General features: G+C 40.4%; 1 protein-coding gene across 1 annotated transcript in view; it reads right to left on the bottom strand.

Annotated features, from left to right (window-relative positions):
* Positions 1-14,360, bottom strand: part of clstn2a (calsyntenin 2a) — a 101,060-nt gene extending 86,700 nt beyond the window's left edge. The window contains exon 1 of the mRNA XM_068340571.1: positions 14,233-14,360. Within this exon, the coding sequence (XP_068196672.1) occupies positions 14,233-14,305 (73 nt within the window). The 5' untranslated portion in view covers positions 14,306-14,360. The remainder of the gene's footprint in view (positions 1-14,232) is intronic.
* Between the last annotated feature and the right edge of the window lie 594 nt (positions 14,361-14,954).

Raw genomic sequence — 14,954 nt, 5'->3', positions numbered from 1 at the left:
TGATTCTAATAACATATATTAGAGCTTGAATTCATACAAAATCAATATGCTTTTATTTATCTTCATGTTTCTCCCATTGTGGTTCTCTCTTATAAAGCCTGATTAATTTATGAACACTGCCATGAGCCAATTTTAACTCATCCCCAGTAAAATGTACATATGAAGTACTGTAGAATTTATTGATACCCTCAGTACTGCCTTACAGGGATAACAGTATTCATACCCATCCATCCTTTTGCTATAGAACTAAAACTCCACCAAATGATGTATAAGATACTCGATCACAAGGAGAAGTCCTGTTTATCAGAAACAGGGCAAACTAGAAACACTCAACAGAACTCTCTCTGTGGAAATTTAGATTCCATAAATAACATCACAGACAACCTAGTTACAGAAATAAACAAGTTTTCACAAGTTACTTATAACTAGGACACGTAATCCTTTTTAAAGAGAAATCTGTGGAAAACTCAAACTGCAAAATCTATGGAAGTTATTCATCTGTGTGGGGGGGGGGGCAATATCAGTATAGCAATTGAGAATATTGAGTTACCATAAACAGTTAAATAGACTGACATTAAAGAAACACACAACACAGATGTCCATCATCATAAAGAGAGGCGTAAAGTATATGCATTCTGCGAAACAGCTGTCCAAGCACAGTGACAGGATTGAAAAAAAATCCAAACTGCATCCTGTTCTGTTTTCTGCCAAGATTGTGCTGACACCTCAGTGCTGCAGAAAAGTAATCATGCTGGAGAGCGCCTTAGGGAGCACGGACGAATGTTTGCTAATTCTTTGAGTAATATAGACTGTCATCTAAGTGATTATAGCCGAAGAGGTCTTTGACAACACCTCCCCAGTTACGGCACACGGTTTAATAGGTACCGTCAACATGAAGGAGCAATCTGCATCACTTTGTTTGTGTCATCCTTGGTTCCTCATTGGTACAAAGCATGTGCACTGCATCTTTAATCCGTTTTGTCTCTCATGCTGTGAAAACCTAAAGTATTTAATATTCTATAATGCAAAGAATCTCTATATCTCTGTACCCATCTTCGATCTACTTCTAACATGGTGTTCAAGTTCCTGGGAGCCTGTTTAACTAATTCCTGAACTTTGGTGCAATTCATTTTCGTGACACAATCAGTATTAATATGCTGTATCTATAATAAAGGGGCAAACAGTGCAAACAGTGCATGCAGCTTTGGGCCTCTGGTGAAACAGAGCAATATGACTGGACATGTTAGGGCAATGTAACTAAAATTCACACACAATACAACAAAACATCAAGATAAAAAGTTTAGAAATGAGGCAATACCTGTAGAGTAGGATGCAGTATGAGCAGATTTTAAATAACAAAAGGAGATACAGCCTGTGCTCTGATTCGAAAGCTAGAATAAAAACCGTGCAGCTAAAATGTCAAAAGGGCAGGAAAATACAGTAGTTTCCTGCAAAAACGTTTTTCCAGGTGTTCAAGCAGACTTATGGGAGAAAAGTGTCTGAAGGAGTGTCGGATGAACATTTACAGGGCACAGATGGGGGGTCAGTCAGCCAGTCATCTTCAGATTACCACTGCTATATCTGCCGCAGCGGGTCACGGGAAGCCGGAGCCTATCTCGGCGGCATAGGGTGTGAGGCGGGGGACACTCCGGGCACGACGCCAGTGCACCGCAGAAGATGGGGGGTACTATCACATCTTATTAACTCCTTTTCCAGTAAGGTGTAATCAAAAACTTTTCACAGAATCTTCAGAGCCACAGAGAGGAGCTGGATCCACTAACTGACTGTCTAAGAAATCTGTCATTGGAGCAAAGTATGTCTGACGGCTGTATTTTTTCCACCTTCTTTTTGATTTCCTACATTGATTTTTTTTGCTGACAAATACACTCATTAAACCACGGATGTTTGCTGAAGGGGTGAGGGGGAAAATTTGATTCTTTAATGCATCTTGATGCTGACATGAATGATTAAGTATCAAAATGAATTTTCTCAATATTATATAATATATTGATGGTTAGAGACATGCAGAACTCAACTTTGAATACGGTGCAGTCAGCAGAACAGTAAGGCAAGAAATCAAACAAGTGTAAGATGAAACCATCCTGGTTAGGAGCCACACGATATGTAAGACTTGTCCAACAAGTGGCCTCAAACAAAGGACATCCAAGGACCTTAAGTCTGACATGGACAAAACATTTCGTTGTAGTATCAGAAGCACTGAGAATCAGTGATCATGGATCACTCCGTCATGGTCAAAAGAGATCTGAGCTGTCAACCACAACTGACCATGGATCTCCATTCCAACACTCACTATTGTAATGAACTCAACGGAGCCAGCGGAAGATCAGGTTTGGAGATACATTCAAACAAAGTTAGCCCTGTTCTGTAATGGCTAGGCTCAGCCTCAGAGACTATAAGATGACAGCTGAAGTGGTTTCAATGAGGATGGATGGAAGAATGGATGGAAGGATGGATGGTTGGATAGATGGGTGGATGGATGGATGGATGGATGGATGGATGGATGGATGGATGGATGGATGGATGGAGCTGGAAATGTAAAATGACACTCAATCTGTATGCTAAAAGTGTATTTCCTTTTCAGAGAAAGAAATATAAGAAACTCTGATAAGTAGGTGTAGAATCAGGAAGGATGCAGCACACACTGGTTTGTGGTGTACTGACCAGTTAAAGGGAACACTGCCTGTTTGAAACCATTCCTTATATTATTACAGATACGTAAATAACCGGATGTAGTATAAAGACAACAGTTTGGACCTGCTGTTCTTGGAAAGTGCTATGACATAAGTTTTGTTGTGATTCTGTGAGATATAAATGACAAGGACAAAGAGATGGGTTAAAACATGAGTGATGGTAGAGGAACTGGACTTATTTTTTAAGTAAGGAAGTCCATAACTTATACAAGATTCATGGAGTGACAGCGGTAAGAGAGAATGACGCTAGTTTTAGTTGCAGCCTTGGCAGACACACCACAGAGGCCATCATTAATCATTTAGACGACCCCACCACCACACTGAGCAGCAGAGGCTTCGCAGACAGGAAATTCACATGGCATTACATATCTGTGAGCTGGTTGGTGTGTGTGTGTGTGTGTGTGTGTGTGTGTGTGTGTGTGTGTGTGTGTGTGTGTGTGTGTGTGTGTGTGTGTGTGTGTGTGTGTGTGTGTGTGTGTGTGTGTGTGTGTGTGTGTGTGTGTGTGTGTGTGTGTGTGTGTGTGTGTGTGTGTGTGTGTGTGTGTGTGTGTGTGTGTGTGTGTGTGTGTGTGTGTGTGTGTGTGCCAGCTCTTAGAATCACATACACACAACTTTGAAGAATGCTTAACACATCAGACCGGACACACACGCGAAAGACAGACAGATGTGAATGATCAAGAGCAGAAATGTGTGGGACGACAGAAAGGAGTGGGATAATAATAAACTGATGCCAAACCAGTACCGGCAGTGATTATTGGATTGACTTCTTTGATAATCAATAATAGCAATACACTTGACAGTATTATTTCATGTGATACTTCATTAGTGTCAATCTGACTGCTTGCTACCATGTTAGTTCTCCTTTCTCTTTCATTAGTTAAGAAAATAGTGATACTGCTAGCATAAATACAAGAAAGACAGGCCTATACAACAGTACACTGCCTTTGTTACAGTGTTGCAGTGTATTTATAATAAACTGGATTATAATCCCATGTGTGGTGACATCAGATTCACTGTCATCTTCTTGAAATAATGTCAAAATGTTCCTGGGTCCACTTCCTTCAATCTAAGGATTAAATCCTTCATTCCACACAGTTTAAAAGTTATTATATATATTACACACACACATGGATGTCTGGAAGCAGTGGCAGCCCAGCCTCTGTTGTGCCCAGCCCTACTGTGACATTACCTGCCTACCGCCACATAATCATGATGAATCACTCCAGCAAACATCACTGCAGCGACTGCACTCTCTATCTCCCTTCTCTTTCTGTCATCTTTTCTCCCTCCTCTTCTGTCCTTGGCTTCTCTACCCTCTCTACATTGTCTTGTAAAAACCCTCCTATTCACCCAGTCTCAGTCCTTTGTCTCATATTTTACAATGCATCCACGTCCTCAATCTCCTCTTTCAATTTCCACAATAAAGATGCAAGTTTAATGCACAGAGCCAGGCTGGAGGTCACTTACACCTGTCGACAGGAAAATAACAGTTAAGGTGCTGACAAAGATTTTCGGCGAGTTGGCCGCGTGCGGAAGGTTATTGAGCTCTCAGGGAAGTAGGTGGCCAAGTCCTCTGCACATCCGATAAGTTACAGCTCAGACACGCCACTACACACTTCAGATCTGCCAGATGAATTTAATTCATAGGCAGGAAATATGTTTATGTGAGAGCTAGGTGTTACCAATATTTCCTTTATGGCATTTGTTTTCCTCATCAATTTTTTCTCAGAATAAGAAATACGGTAGGTTGGGTCGCCACAGGGGGGAATGTGATTTATGTGTGTATATTTGGAGCGTTATTCTCCTGTAGTGTCAAAAGAAGACAGTGGAGGGCATTTTCAGAATTTAATAATAAGTCAAGCCACATTATTCTCAGCAGTTTGTTTTAATCTACCACTGGGATCAGGGTGGGAAAGAAAACATTGTTTATCATGACTTTTCTTCTAAAATCAATATCTTGACAATAGGGATGAATTACGTACACTGCAATAACAACAAAGGTTGCATTGACGCCTCATTTTTTCTTAATAATCACACCATGGCTACAAAACCACCACCAAGTCTCCCAAGGCTATTAAAACAGCACAGCATTTAAAGAAGAGAATCTCTGGAATATTATATAATTGTCAACATAATTGTCCTTGAGGAGCCAGTAAAACACAAACTGGTGACTTTTTGTCATGACTCCAATTAGCAGTGTTCTGTGTTTCTCCTGGTTACTGTCTAAAGAAAGCGATGATGCTTGAGAGACAAACAGCTCCTTGAGAGGTTAAAAAAATGGTAGTTATTTAATACTGTGTGACACCTCAGACTCATCCCAACCAGTGTGAGTAGAAAGAGAGGCATTAATAAGAGGAGGAAGCTGGCTGTCTTCCCCATGAATTTTCAACCATGAAGACTCCTCAGGAGCTTTTCAGAGTTGCGCTACAGCTGATCACCAGAGGATGGGGTGCGTGTGTGTGCATGTAATTGTGCACAAAGAAAGAATTTAGAAAAGGTCACCTGCGGTAAAGATGTGACGAAGTCAGGTAGGGAATCGGTGTAATCATGTTCCATAAAAGAGAACCGACAGTTACATCCTTTAGTGGCGAGCTTAGAGTTACTGTAGCTGCTAAAGGGAATGCTCCCCATTCAGATGACAACCATTCAGAACCATTTTCCAGCCAATTACTTTAAATAAAGTGTAATGGGTGAGTGGTCACACAGGGTGAGAGCAGAGGAAGAGAAGAGAGAGGATTGATGATGTGTTTCAATGTTAAAAGTCCCAAACCAATATTTCAGCAGTGTGATTAAGGCTCTTTTATTCACTTCCATGCACTTTCATTCCGGTTATTTAATCTGTGACCTCCTCCATCCCTCTACAACTCCTCACTCCCCACTGAAAACCCACCAGGACAATGGATTTCATTAGAAAAGAAAAATCCCATTCTGTTTAAATCCCTGCGGTGGTATATAAATGATATATATAGCGCAATCACAGGGTCGAAACATGGGCGATCCGGTGAATGATAACTGATATTCAACAGACTTTAACAGGCTTCTAAGTAACACATTTATCATTACAATGTTCTCCACTTCAACCCGTTGCTGTGTAATTGTACAACATTTATTTCCTGAACAGTCAGTGTTGCAAGTGAATCACAAAAATGGCCAAAAAAATTACAGCTGTAAAATTTTTATTGCCCATAGAGTGGAATTTACTCGTCCAATAATCTAGAAGAGAAAAGTGTATTTCTGACAGTAGCATTCCAGTGAAAAGTAAAATAATTAGTCTCAAGAGAATATTAGGTTATAAGTCCAGGATGCCATTGAAGGAGGCTGACAGTTTATCTATCAAAAGTCCTTTTTCAATCCACTGTGATGTGCCAGTGTATAGGCGCTGTCATTTCAACATCAAGCAATAAAGTTATTGTTTGTCTCTGGAGAACAAACTGGTGATAATTACAGAGGAAACGTAGCACAGAGATAAAGAGGTGAGCCCTCTGCACTCGAAGCCACGACATCTTAATGGAAATTTAACACTTAGCTCTGGGTACATTTTGACAGGTAGTCTGAAAGAGAAGAAGCCCTTTCTCTTTCCTGTCAGGATGACTTGAAATGTGTTCAACATGTGAAAATGCATAAAAGTTAATTAAAGCAGACAAGGAGCCTTTCACCATCTTGCAAAAACATAATCATAATGTTGTCATCTGCAGCATTTGCTTAATCAAATAGAACTGATTACATACAGGGGCAGCAAACACAACAGACAGGAGGAGAGACCACTTCAGGGTAAGACAGATGGAGATGAAGATTTATTTGATTTAAAGTCATTTATTTATCGTTCCTCCAGTCCTTTCCTAAAATACACAGGAACTGATTGAATAAATAATGATGTTTATCTTCATTTATCGTCCCTTGAAAGAGACCAAAAGACAAAAACAATAGGAGTAAAGTGAAAAGAATAGAATAAGGACCACTGATCTGTCTTGGACAAAGCTGAATGAACACTCCGCTGCCCCTCCTCTCAGACTTTCCTTGTGTTCTGTAACCGCCACGATCCCTTCGGACGAAGATGTCATTGTCCTTATCAAAATGAAAGACGGCGGGAAGATTTGAGCAATGGAACCCTCAAAGGCCAGCCAAGCCCTTGCTGATATATAGGGGGTTTCTAATTTTGTATCTGTGATTAGAAATGTCTGCTGATTAACAATAATGAGCCTGAAAAACTTGGGTAAGCACCATTATCAGCCCGCAGTAACAATGCTTAAATTGCAGAAAGATGAATGGTTTTTTTGTTTTTTTGCTGACAGAGAGCAGAATTGTAATGACAAAAGCTGCGGACCGTGAGTAAATAAACAGAAAGTGTCGTTATGCGAGAGTAAGTAAAAATTAAAAGTCATCTGTTGTGACATGGACCTGATGGGAAATGTTGCTGTGCTGACACAAGAGCAGCGGGAAGAGAACTGGAAAACTGGGAGGTCATCCAGATGAAAGCGAGAAGAGGAAGAGGAACTATACATTTTGATTTTGGTTTCCAGGTTTTTTGGCGTCTTGTCAGGGGTGAACCCTGCCTTTCGCCAGTAACCAGCTGGAATAGGCTGCAACAGATACGTGACCAGCAAAGCATATCAGAGGCTGAAGACAAGACGATTACAATCATCATGTCTACAAGAAAATGGATGTTCTAATACGTCTAGATTCAAGGAAAAGGGATAAAATGCCGCAGGTGGCTCAAAATCATTTCTCCTGATCCTGGGAATAGAGTGTAAATATCCTCATGAGCCCCGATGCACACAGTTCATCTTTCATGAGCACACACACAACAAACTACACAATGAGTGAATAAAACACTAGATAACACAATTGACAGAGCAGTGACACGAATAAAAACCAAAGCAGGTTTTAATCTACTTATTACTAAGTCAATATAGTTTCAGTTTCATATAAACTGTATGTTACTAGTAAATGTGGAAGCATGAAATTAACTGTATTAAAACACAAAAATAACATCAGTCACATGAAAGCCGAAGAGTAAGATCAAGGTGAGAAGTTCATGCTTCCAATATTTAACTTAAGAAACGAAGCAAAGCAAGGCACAAATAGGTGACAATGCATTTCTTTACTATTCCACTGAAGTGGTCATAATTTTTAGAGAAAATGAAATCAGTAAAACAGAAGTAAATACACTTTCTAGTCACATGACAAGAAGATATATGGTACAATATGCTCTGTTCTCACTCAAGCAATTTACTTTTAATTTGCCTGTAGCAAAAATTCTCATTTCTTTTCATGCATCATAACATCACGTTATTAAAGTAATCTCACAGACAGAGTAGCATGAAGCAGCTAATTAGAAAGCATCTCAGGTAGACATATTGGTTCATGACGAGTTGTGATTATGGATTACTTTACTTTAGACAAAATAAGACACAAAATACACTGGTTTGGATGCAGCAATGTCAGTTGAACATAACTAGTGACATTGAGGAGAAATAATGAGGATCAGCAGGTGAGCAAGACTACAACAAGGGAGTGATGAAGGGTTAACGGTTTGAATGAGGTGAGAGTCACCCGGAAAAGTATGAAGACAAAAATATATGAACGTGTTATGAGAAGTGAAGCAGGAATATTTGCGCTGACGCACAAATTTGAGCCCTCGCATAATAAGCTGCTGCTCCAACAGGGAAAGAGAGGCCGAGTCAAAGATGGAAGAGGGGGAGAGAGAGAGGGAGAGGGAGAGGGAGAAGCAGGACGGTTCAAGAGAAAGAGAGAATGAGAAACCTCGTCTGACCGAACTCATGAAAATTAAAACCTTTCTTCTTGAGAGCCTGCCTCCATCTTCCCCTCCCTGGTGTGAATCCCTTCTTCCTGAATGTAGCGCATGTCGCTTCAGGAGCACCAGTCTGTGCACGCACGTGGACATGACTGATGAGCGAAAGCAAAACCAAAAACTCTTCCCTCTCAATAGTCTTACTTTGTTGTTTTGTGATTGGTATTTCAGTCACTGAATTCCTCACCTTGCAGGCAAACTAATAGAAGGAATTCCCTTTGGTATGACTTGCAGTGGCACCTGTGATGTTACACTATGTACTTTCACTTTGTCGCCAACACTCACAGAATGCCGTCGTTGTAAAACATCTCTACAATCATATCCTGTGATGAGAATATGTGCCTCTTTGACAGCACAGGAGGGAATGGAAATACAAAAATCAAATGAAAAAAACTTCAAAGCATGTAAAGATGTGAGGGTGTGCTCTTGTGTGTGGCTGTTTCTTATATTTTTTTGGATGTGAGCACACACTACATTAACACACTTCATCAGATGTATAAATGTAGAGCAGGTTCACAATTAGAATTGAATGCAGACTGCAGCAGCTCACCAGATGCTGCAGAAGCCTCATGTCAGAATTATGTGGACCAGCTGCCTTCAAAGTCAATAATCTTGTTGAATTAGATCAAAATAAGTAAGATTAAAATTACACAAAAAGAATAAGCATTTTACATTTTTTACATTAGCTATGTGTTAAGACCTTCAGACAAAATCTATGGTTGTAGTAGATTTTTAACCACATCAGTGTACATAGAAGCAGCACAAAGACAAATTAGCTTATACTAGAAATGGAAAAAAGGATTATTTCAAATCCAAGTTAACTACTTAAATTACAGCAATTACAAATTGCATAATTATCTTCTCTTTGCAGAATCAGAATAAAAGATTCTGAATCTGATTCTGAATAGAGAAGATAATAATGCAGATATCACCACAGGACACCTATTCAAGCATACAGACAAGGAAGAGGTTAAAAATTTAAGAAATTAGGTGAATTTACAGTTGGATTGGAAGGAGACGGAAAAAAACTACAAATCTGTCAGTTGACATAAACGCCACACAATCCGACATAAATTAGAGATCATTTATCAGATTCCATGGAGGGTCAAGAAAGAGTTCTTCACTGACCGTGAAGGTCTCTTAATTGCTGGTTGGATAATCCAGTTAGCGTCAGGGCTGCTGGCATCTTATAAATAAGTTGGCGAGAAACCAGCAGTGACAGGGCTCGCCAAGGATTGCTCTCGCGAGTCGCCACACAGTCGCATGTTGTGATTTTATGTACATGTGTACAGAACCGCCTTCATTTTTCATTTTCAGTTACACGACCGATCAATTTTCATGAAAGATAAAATACTGCCATTCCATTCATCCAGTGAACAGGTCTAAAAGCATACGCTGGGCCTGACATCATATCATTAAGTCTTCACTGTGTTTGTCCTAAGAAGCCGATCCACACTTTGTTGAGAGAGAAAAGAAAGAAATCTGCAGGAAAACCTGGCAACCCATGACCAATTTATTAAGGTTTACAAAAAGGCAGTGCAGACAAGATAGAGCCGTTTAAATTAAGACACATTAGCAGGTTTCGTGAGGAATATTCCACCTGCATTGGACCCTTTCGTATGAGACCGCCTCCACTCTGCAGGGATTGAAACACTGAACACATAAGACACCGAATGTAGAGAAAGTTTGAGCCTTGAGGGTATTTTAATCATGCCTACGCTCTCCTCTCTCTCCTTCCCCAATGGATTGAAGTTTGTTTAAATTAAATGAATACTTAATATGCCCAACACTTTGTATTTGGAGCCGGTTCTAGTTGCCAGGTCTGTTTTAAAATCAAGACATTTGAATTATCGCAGTATGCAGCAGTAACAGCAGTTACCTTATTAGCTCTCAGCTTGAGCTCCTAATGTTTGACATTCTGATAAAACATCTCAATGCCTGTGAGTAATAGAGTCAGCATTAAAAGGGATCTATTAATGCACTGGATCGGGATAATAGAATGAGAAAATACTTGTGTACACGAGTACATCAGAGGGAAAACACAACAGATTTAACATGTTGATAAGATTACGTTATTTAATGTGCTGTTAGAATACTGCAGCAACATTAATTGGAGCTAAAATGTTTTTATTTGAATTTGTTAGGCACATAGAAACACCAACAGGGCATGAATTTAATTTGAAAACTGTCTACATGAAGTTAACTTGATCTTCCTGCAATTTTACAACCTTCTCAGTCAGGTGAAGCCTTCATCATATCATTAACATGAAGTAGCTTTGTAGCTCTTCAGATAGCACTTCTCCAGGAAACCTTAGACATCCATTTCCTCCCTAATATGTTTTCTTTTTTCAGCTGAAACCTTTGACTGAGGCGTACTTGGACCATCCTTGTGAACTAACTATCCGCTCTCTGTTTCATCACATCAGTGGGAGTAGGACACTGACATGTGATGTGTTGTTGTTGGCATCTTGATGGCAACCGGATTTGGGAAGAAACAACAAAACCACAGTCGCTGCCTTTGTGCTTTTATCCCGTCTGACACGATCTCCTTGAGAGTGGAAATGGACGCAGATTTCAGTCTCTAAATGATGAAACTTCACGTTGGATCCAGAAAACTGCCTTCATTTGGTTGGCAACGTCATTTTTCCCATGTCTGCATTACATCACAACAGAGATTCATCTCTGATCTCTCCATTGCCTCATGGGATATCTTTAGCATGCTGACATTTGAATACACTGTGACACATCACTGCAAACCTAGCAATCTTGGACTGTGTCTGCAAACAGAATACTTTAAATGTGTTGTGACTGCCTGTAAATTGTGTCCTGAAGCACCTAAAAGAGAAAATTTCGTGCATCATTGCTACCAGAGCCTTCCTATTTGTTCTGCATGGCGCTCCACCTCATTTCCTTACCTCCAATACTTAAATTGTTTACTGTGAGCGAAAGTGGTTGGACCATCAGCGATGCAGTAATCAGACAGCTAACATGCAGCGCTTGTTCATGAAATAATTTACCTTAAAGGTATAATATTCATGTGCGTCAATAGTCGTCCATGGGAACGTCCCATAGACCAATAAGTCGTCTATCAATAAGAGTAAAGTTTTGATGAAAGACTTTTGCTGGCTACAGGAGCGTCCGCCATTCATTAGTGAGAGAACAGTGAACATTGTGCGATGGCGTGTCTCAGAAGTCAGCCCTGCATGCAGTGTTTATCCACCAGATTGAACATTGCTCACCAGAATGCCCCACCAGGACCAATGGACCAGCTGGCGTCATACTGGCAGATACACAGACTCATAACACAACCACCTCTCGCTGAATTTGTCACACACGCACACACACACATACACACAAATACACAAACACACACACCCAACACACCCATTCTGTCATCACTGCAAATGCATCATCCAATGGCAGCCCTTTCATTTTCGCTCCTCAACCTCACGCCTCATTAGATGTATTACAATTAGCTTGCAGAGTGATTAACATCCAAATTAGGACATTCATTTACATACCTGTCCTCATTTGCATTGCAGAACACAGACCTGGTGATCCAGCACATGCTTAGAAATGGGAAGGGAGACAGTATAAAAAAATGGTACTGAGAAGGGGGTCAGTAGCAAAGGTATCTGGGATGGAGGGAGAATCTGGCCCTATCCGGATGAGAAAAGGTAAAGTAAGACAGTTTCACTATTTTTACACCTCAGTTAAGCCCATAGAACTTTGAAATTGAATCCATGGCTATGTGGAGAGAGCTGTGGCTTTGGAAATCAGACGGAAGGCTGTTGAAGCTTGGAAAAATTGAGGGCGAGGATGACGAAACCTTTCTCTTTCTCTCTGTGACATTTGGCCTCTGAATGACAACAGCTCAACGGAGCAGAACAACCAAACAGCGACGTGGAGTCAGAGAGAGAAGAAAAAGAGAAAAATGTAAGACAGACGCAGAGGAAAGAAAAAGAACAGAAAGGGCATGAATGACAGCAGAGACAAAAAGAGCGACAGGAAGTGCATAGCAGTTCCCACCAGACCTTGTTTCACCAGTCACTGTACAGAAGAAAGAAGCTTGAGTTATGTTTCTGCGTTCCACATCGCTTTCACGATTTATGTTCCGGCGAGGATATATAATGGAGCGAGACGGCTCTGTTGAAAAGACACCCATAAATCTGATCTCATTTTTGGGGGGATTTTTTCCCCCCTTTCTTTTCTCTTTCAGACCCCTTCTAATCCTCTCAGTCTGTGTTGTTTAGCATTCGTCTCCTTCAGTCTATTTCCTGAATTCTTTTGAAAAGGTTTTCAGCAGCAGGTCTTTGTGTAGTGTGCACTGTATACTGCTGAGCTTGTAGAACTTCTAAATATCAAATCTACAAACACACACACACACACACACACCCTCTCCCTCTCTCTCTCTCTCTCTCTCTCTCTCTCTCTCTCTCTCTGTCCATCTAATGTGACACACAAGCATCCTGCTGGCACACAGAGGAAGTGATCTATATTTAAAAATGGAAATAGATCGACTCAAACAGCGAAATATCCATTTACACACCAATACATTAAATGGTCACCAACATCCTTGAATTACTCATACCGCATGGCAATCAGACATGTTTCAACAACATTTCTGCTACTGACAGTGCAGTGAGTCACTGATTCTCGACTGAAGGCAGCCTCTTGTAAACTAGTTAGCTTTCTCTATGGCTCACAGCTATATGGAGATAACTTACAGACATGGAAAATAATCATGTTTGGCTAACCCTGACAGCCAGCCGGCCCAGTGCTCTCACTCCAGAGACCCAATTAATACCACTGGAAACCACTGCAACACCAACATGTTGTGTGTGTGTGTGTGTGTGTGTGTGTGTGTGTGTGTGTGTGTGTGTGTGTGTGTGTGTGTGTGTGTGTGTGTGTGTGTGTGTGTCTGTGTCTGTGTGTGTGTGTGTGTGTGTGTGTGTGTGTGTGTTTATGTGTGTCAGAGAGATAGCAAGGACATGATTGAGCACGATGCCCTCACCATGGTTGGCCTCTCAGGGAAACTAATTTGTTTTCACAGGCAGAAATCACAAGTAGATCACTAGTTGATCAGCCAATCACGTCCATTAAAAAATAGATCACATCCTTGTGTTTGGGGTGTTACTGTTAATCATCTCCAAAGCAACCTGGTTGTATCCATGACATGACGTAAATGGAGAACAGTTTTCCAGTAACATTTATAGGTGACAGAAATACTTAGAGCTTATGCTAACGTTTAAATTCCCAGAATGAACCTTTATGTGCGGAAAATATAAGTAAATTGCATACACAAATATAATTTAAGTTTTTTATTTGAAAGTTTTCCATGCAAATAATAAATTTCATTGCGCAAATTTTGACATTTTAAATAATTTAAATTCGAAGATGCCTTGAATATGATTTTTTTTTCTAATATACAAAGACTTATCATAATAAAGCTGTAATTACCTTTCAGGCGGAACACCTGTCCCGTCAACGAGAACTTTCATTAATCAGGCAATCACTTCCGCGAAAGAAAAAAAAATCACGAGATAAAGAGAAGAAATAGCAGAAGATAAACACAAGAAACTAAATATTGAGTTGCTACAGATGAAAATGTCAAACGTTAATAGTCAATTAAAGTTAAACGCGAAAAACAGTCGAACATTTCAAAAGCAAGTTCGTTTCTTTCTGTGTTTTTCTTTTTCACGTTCCTACCTTTTCCACCAAGAGCACAGGACTGGCCCCAGAACAGCCAGAACAGCCAGAAAGGGATCCCGAGAGTCTGCATGGTTGCCGAGCTGCGGAGACGATGTCTTCCCGTCCTCTCCTCACGAGCCCTTACGGAGCGCGAGGCTCTGTCAACCAGAGGCGCGTGCTAAGGATCGTCGGTGGATCGAGAGACTGTCATTGGGTACTTAAACCACAGAGAGAGAGAGTGTGACGTTAAACTTGCGGCAATGGTCTGGACTTCCGGATATTAGATTTCAAAGTAAAACACCATCGACTTTCAATGTTGAATCATTTCAACTAAGAGGACCAACAAAAGATTTTACTTAGAAGAATACACTTTTCTAACACATATCTAACAAATTATGTTTTATGTTAACTTGAAAATTGTTTATTGAATGGATATCAAAGCGTATGCTTTTATATTGAAAAACGGAAGTACCCATATCTTGCAAAAGGTACAGACAGTTTGACAGCTGTCTGTAGTTGACAGCTGTCAAACATGACCGAAGAAGCCAGTGAGAAGAGGGGATATTGGATGGGGATCTGGCTGAAATGAGGTGTTGAGAAGAAGAAATTATTTTTGACATCCTGTGCAAGACACAAATACAGCTATAGGTATGCTATTCAATCAATTCAAGAAACCCCAAGCTGTAACAAGATATCAGGAGCTTGCAGCCTTCTAAATACAGTATATACCATCAAAACTT

Source organism: Antennarius striatus, chromosome 18, assembly GCF_040054535.1.
Source record: "Antennarius striatus isolate MH-2024 chromosome 18, ASM4005453v1, whole genome shotgun sequence".
Taxonomy (NCBI): Eukaryota; Metazoa; Chordata; class Actinopteri; order Lophiiformes; family Antennariidae; genus Antennarius; species Antennarius striatus.
This window is presented reverse-complemented; position numbering and strand designations above follow the sequence as displayed.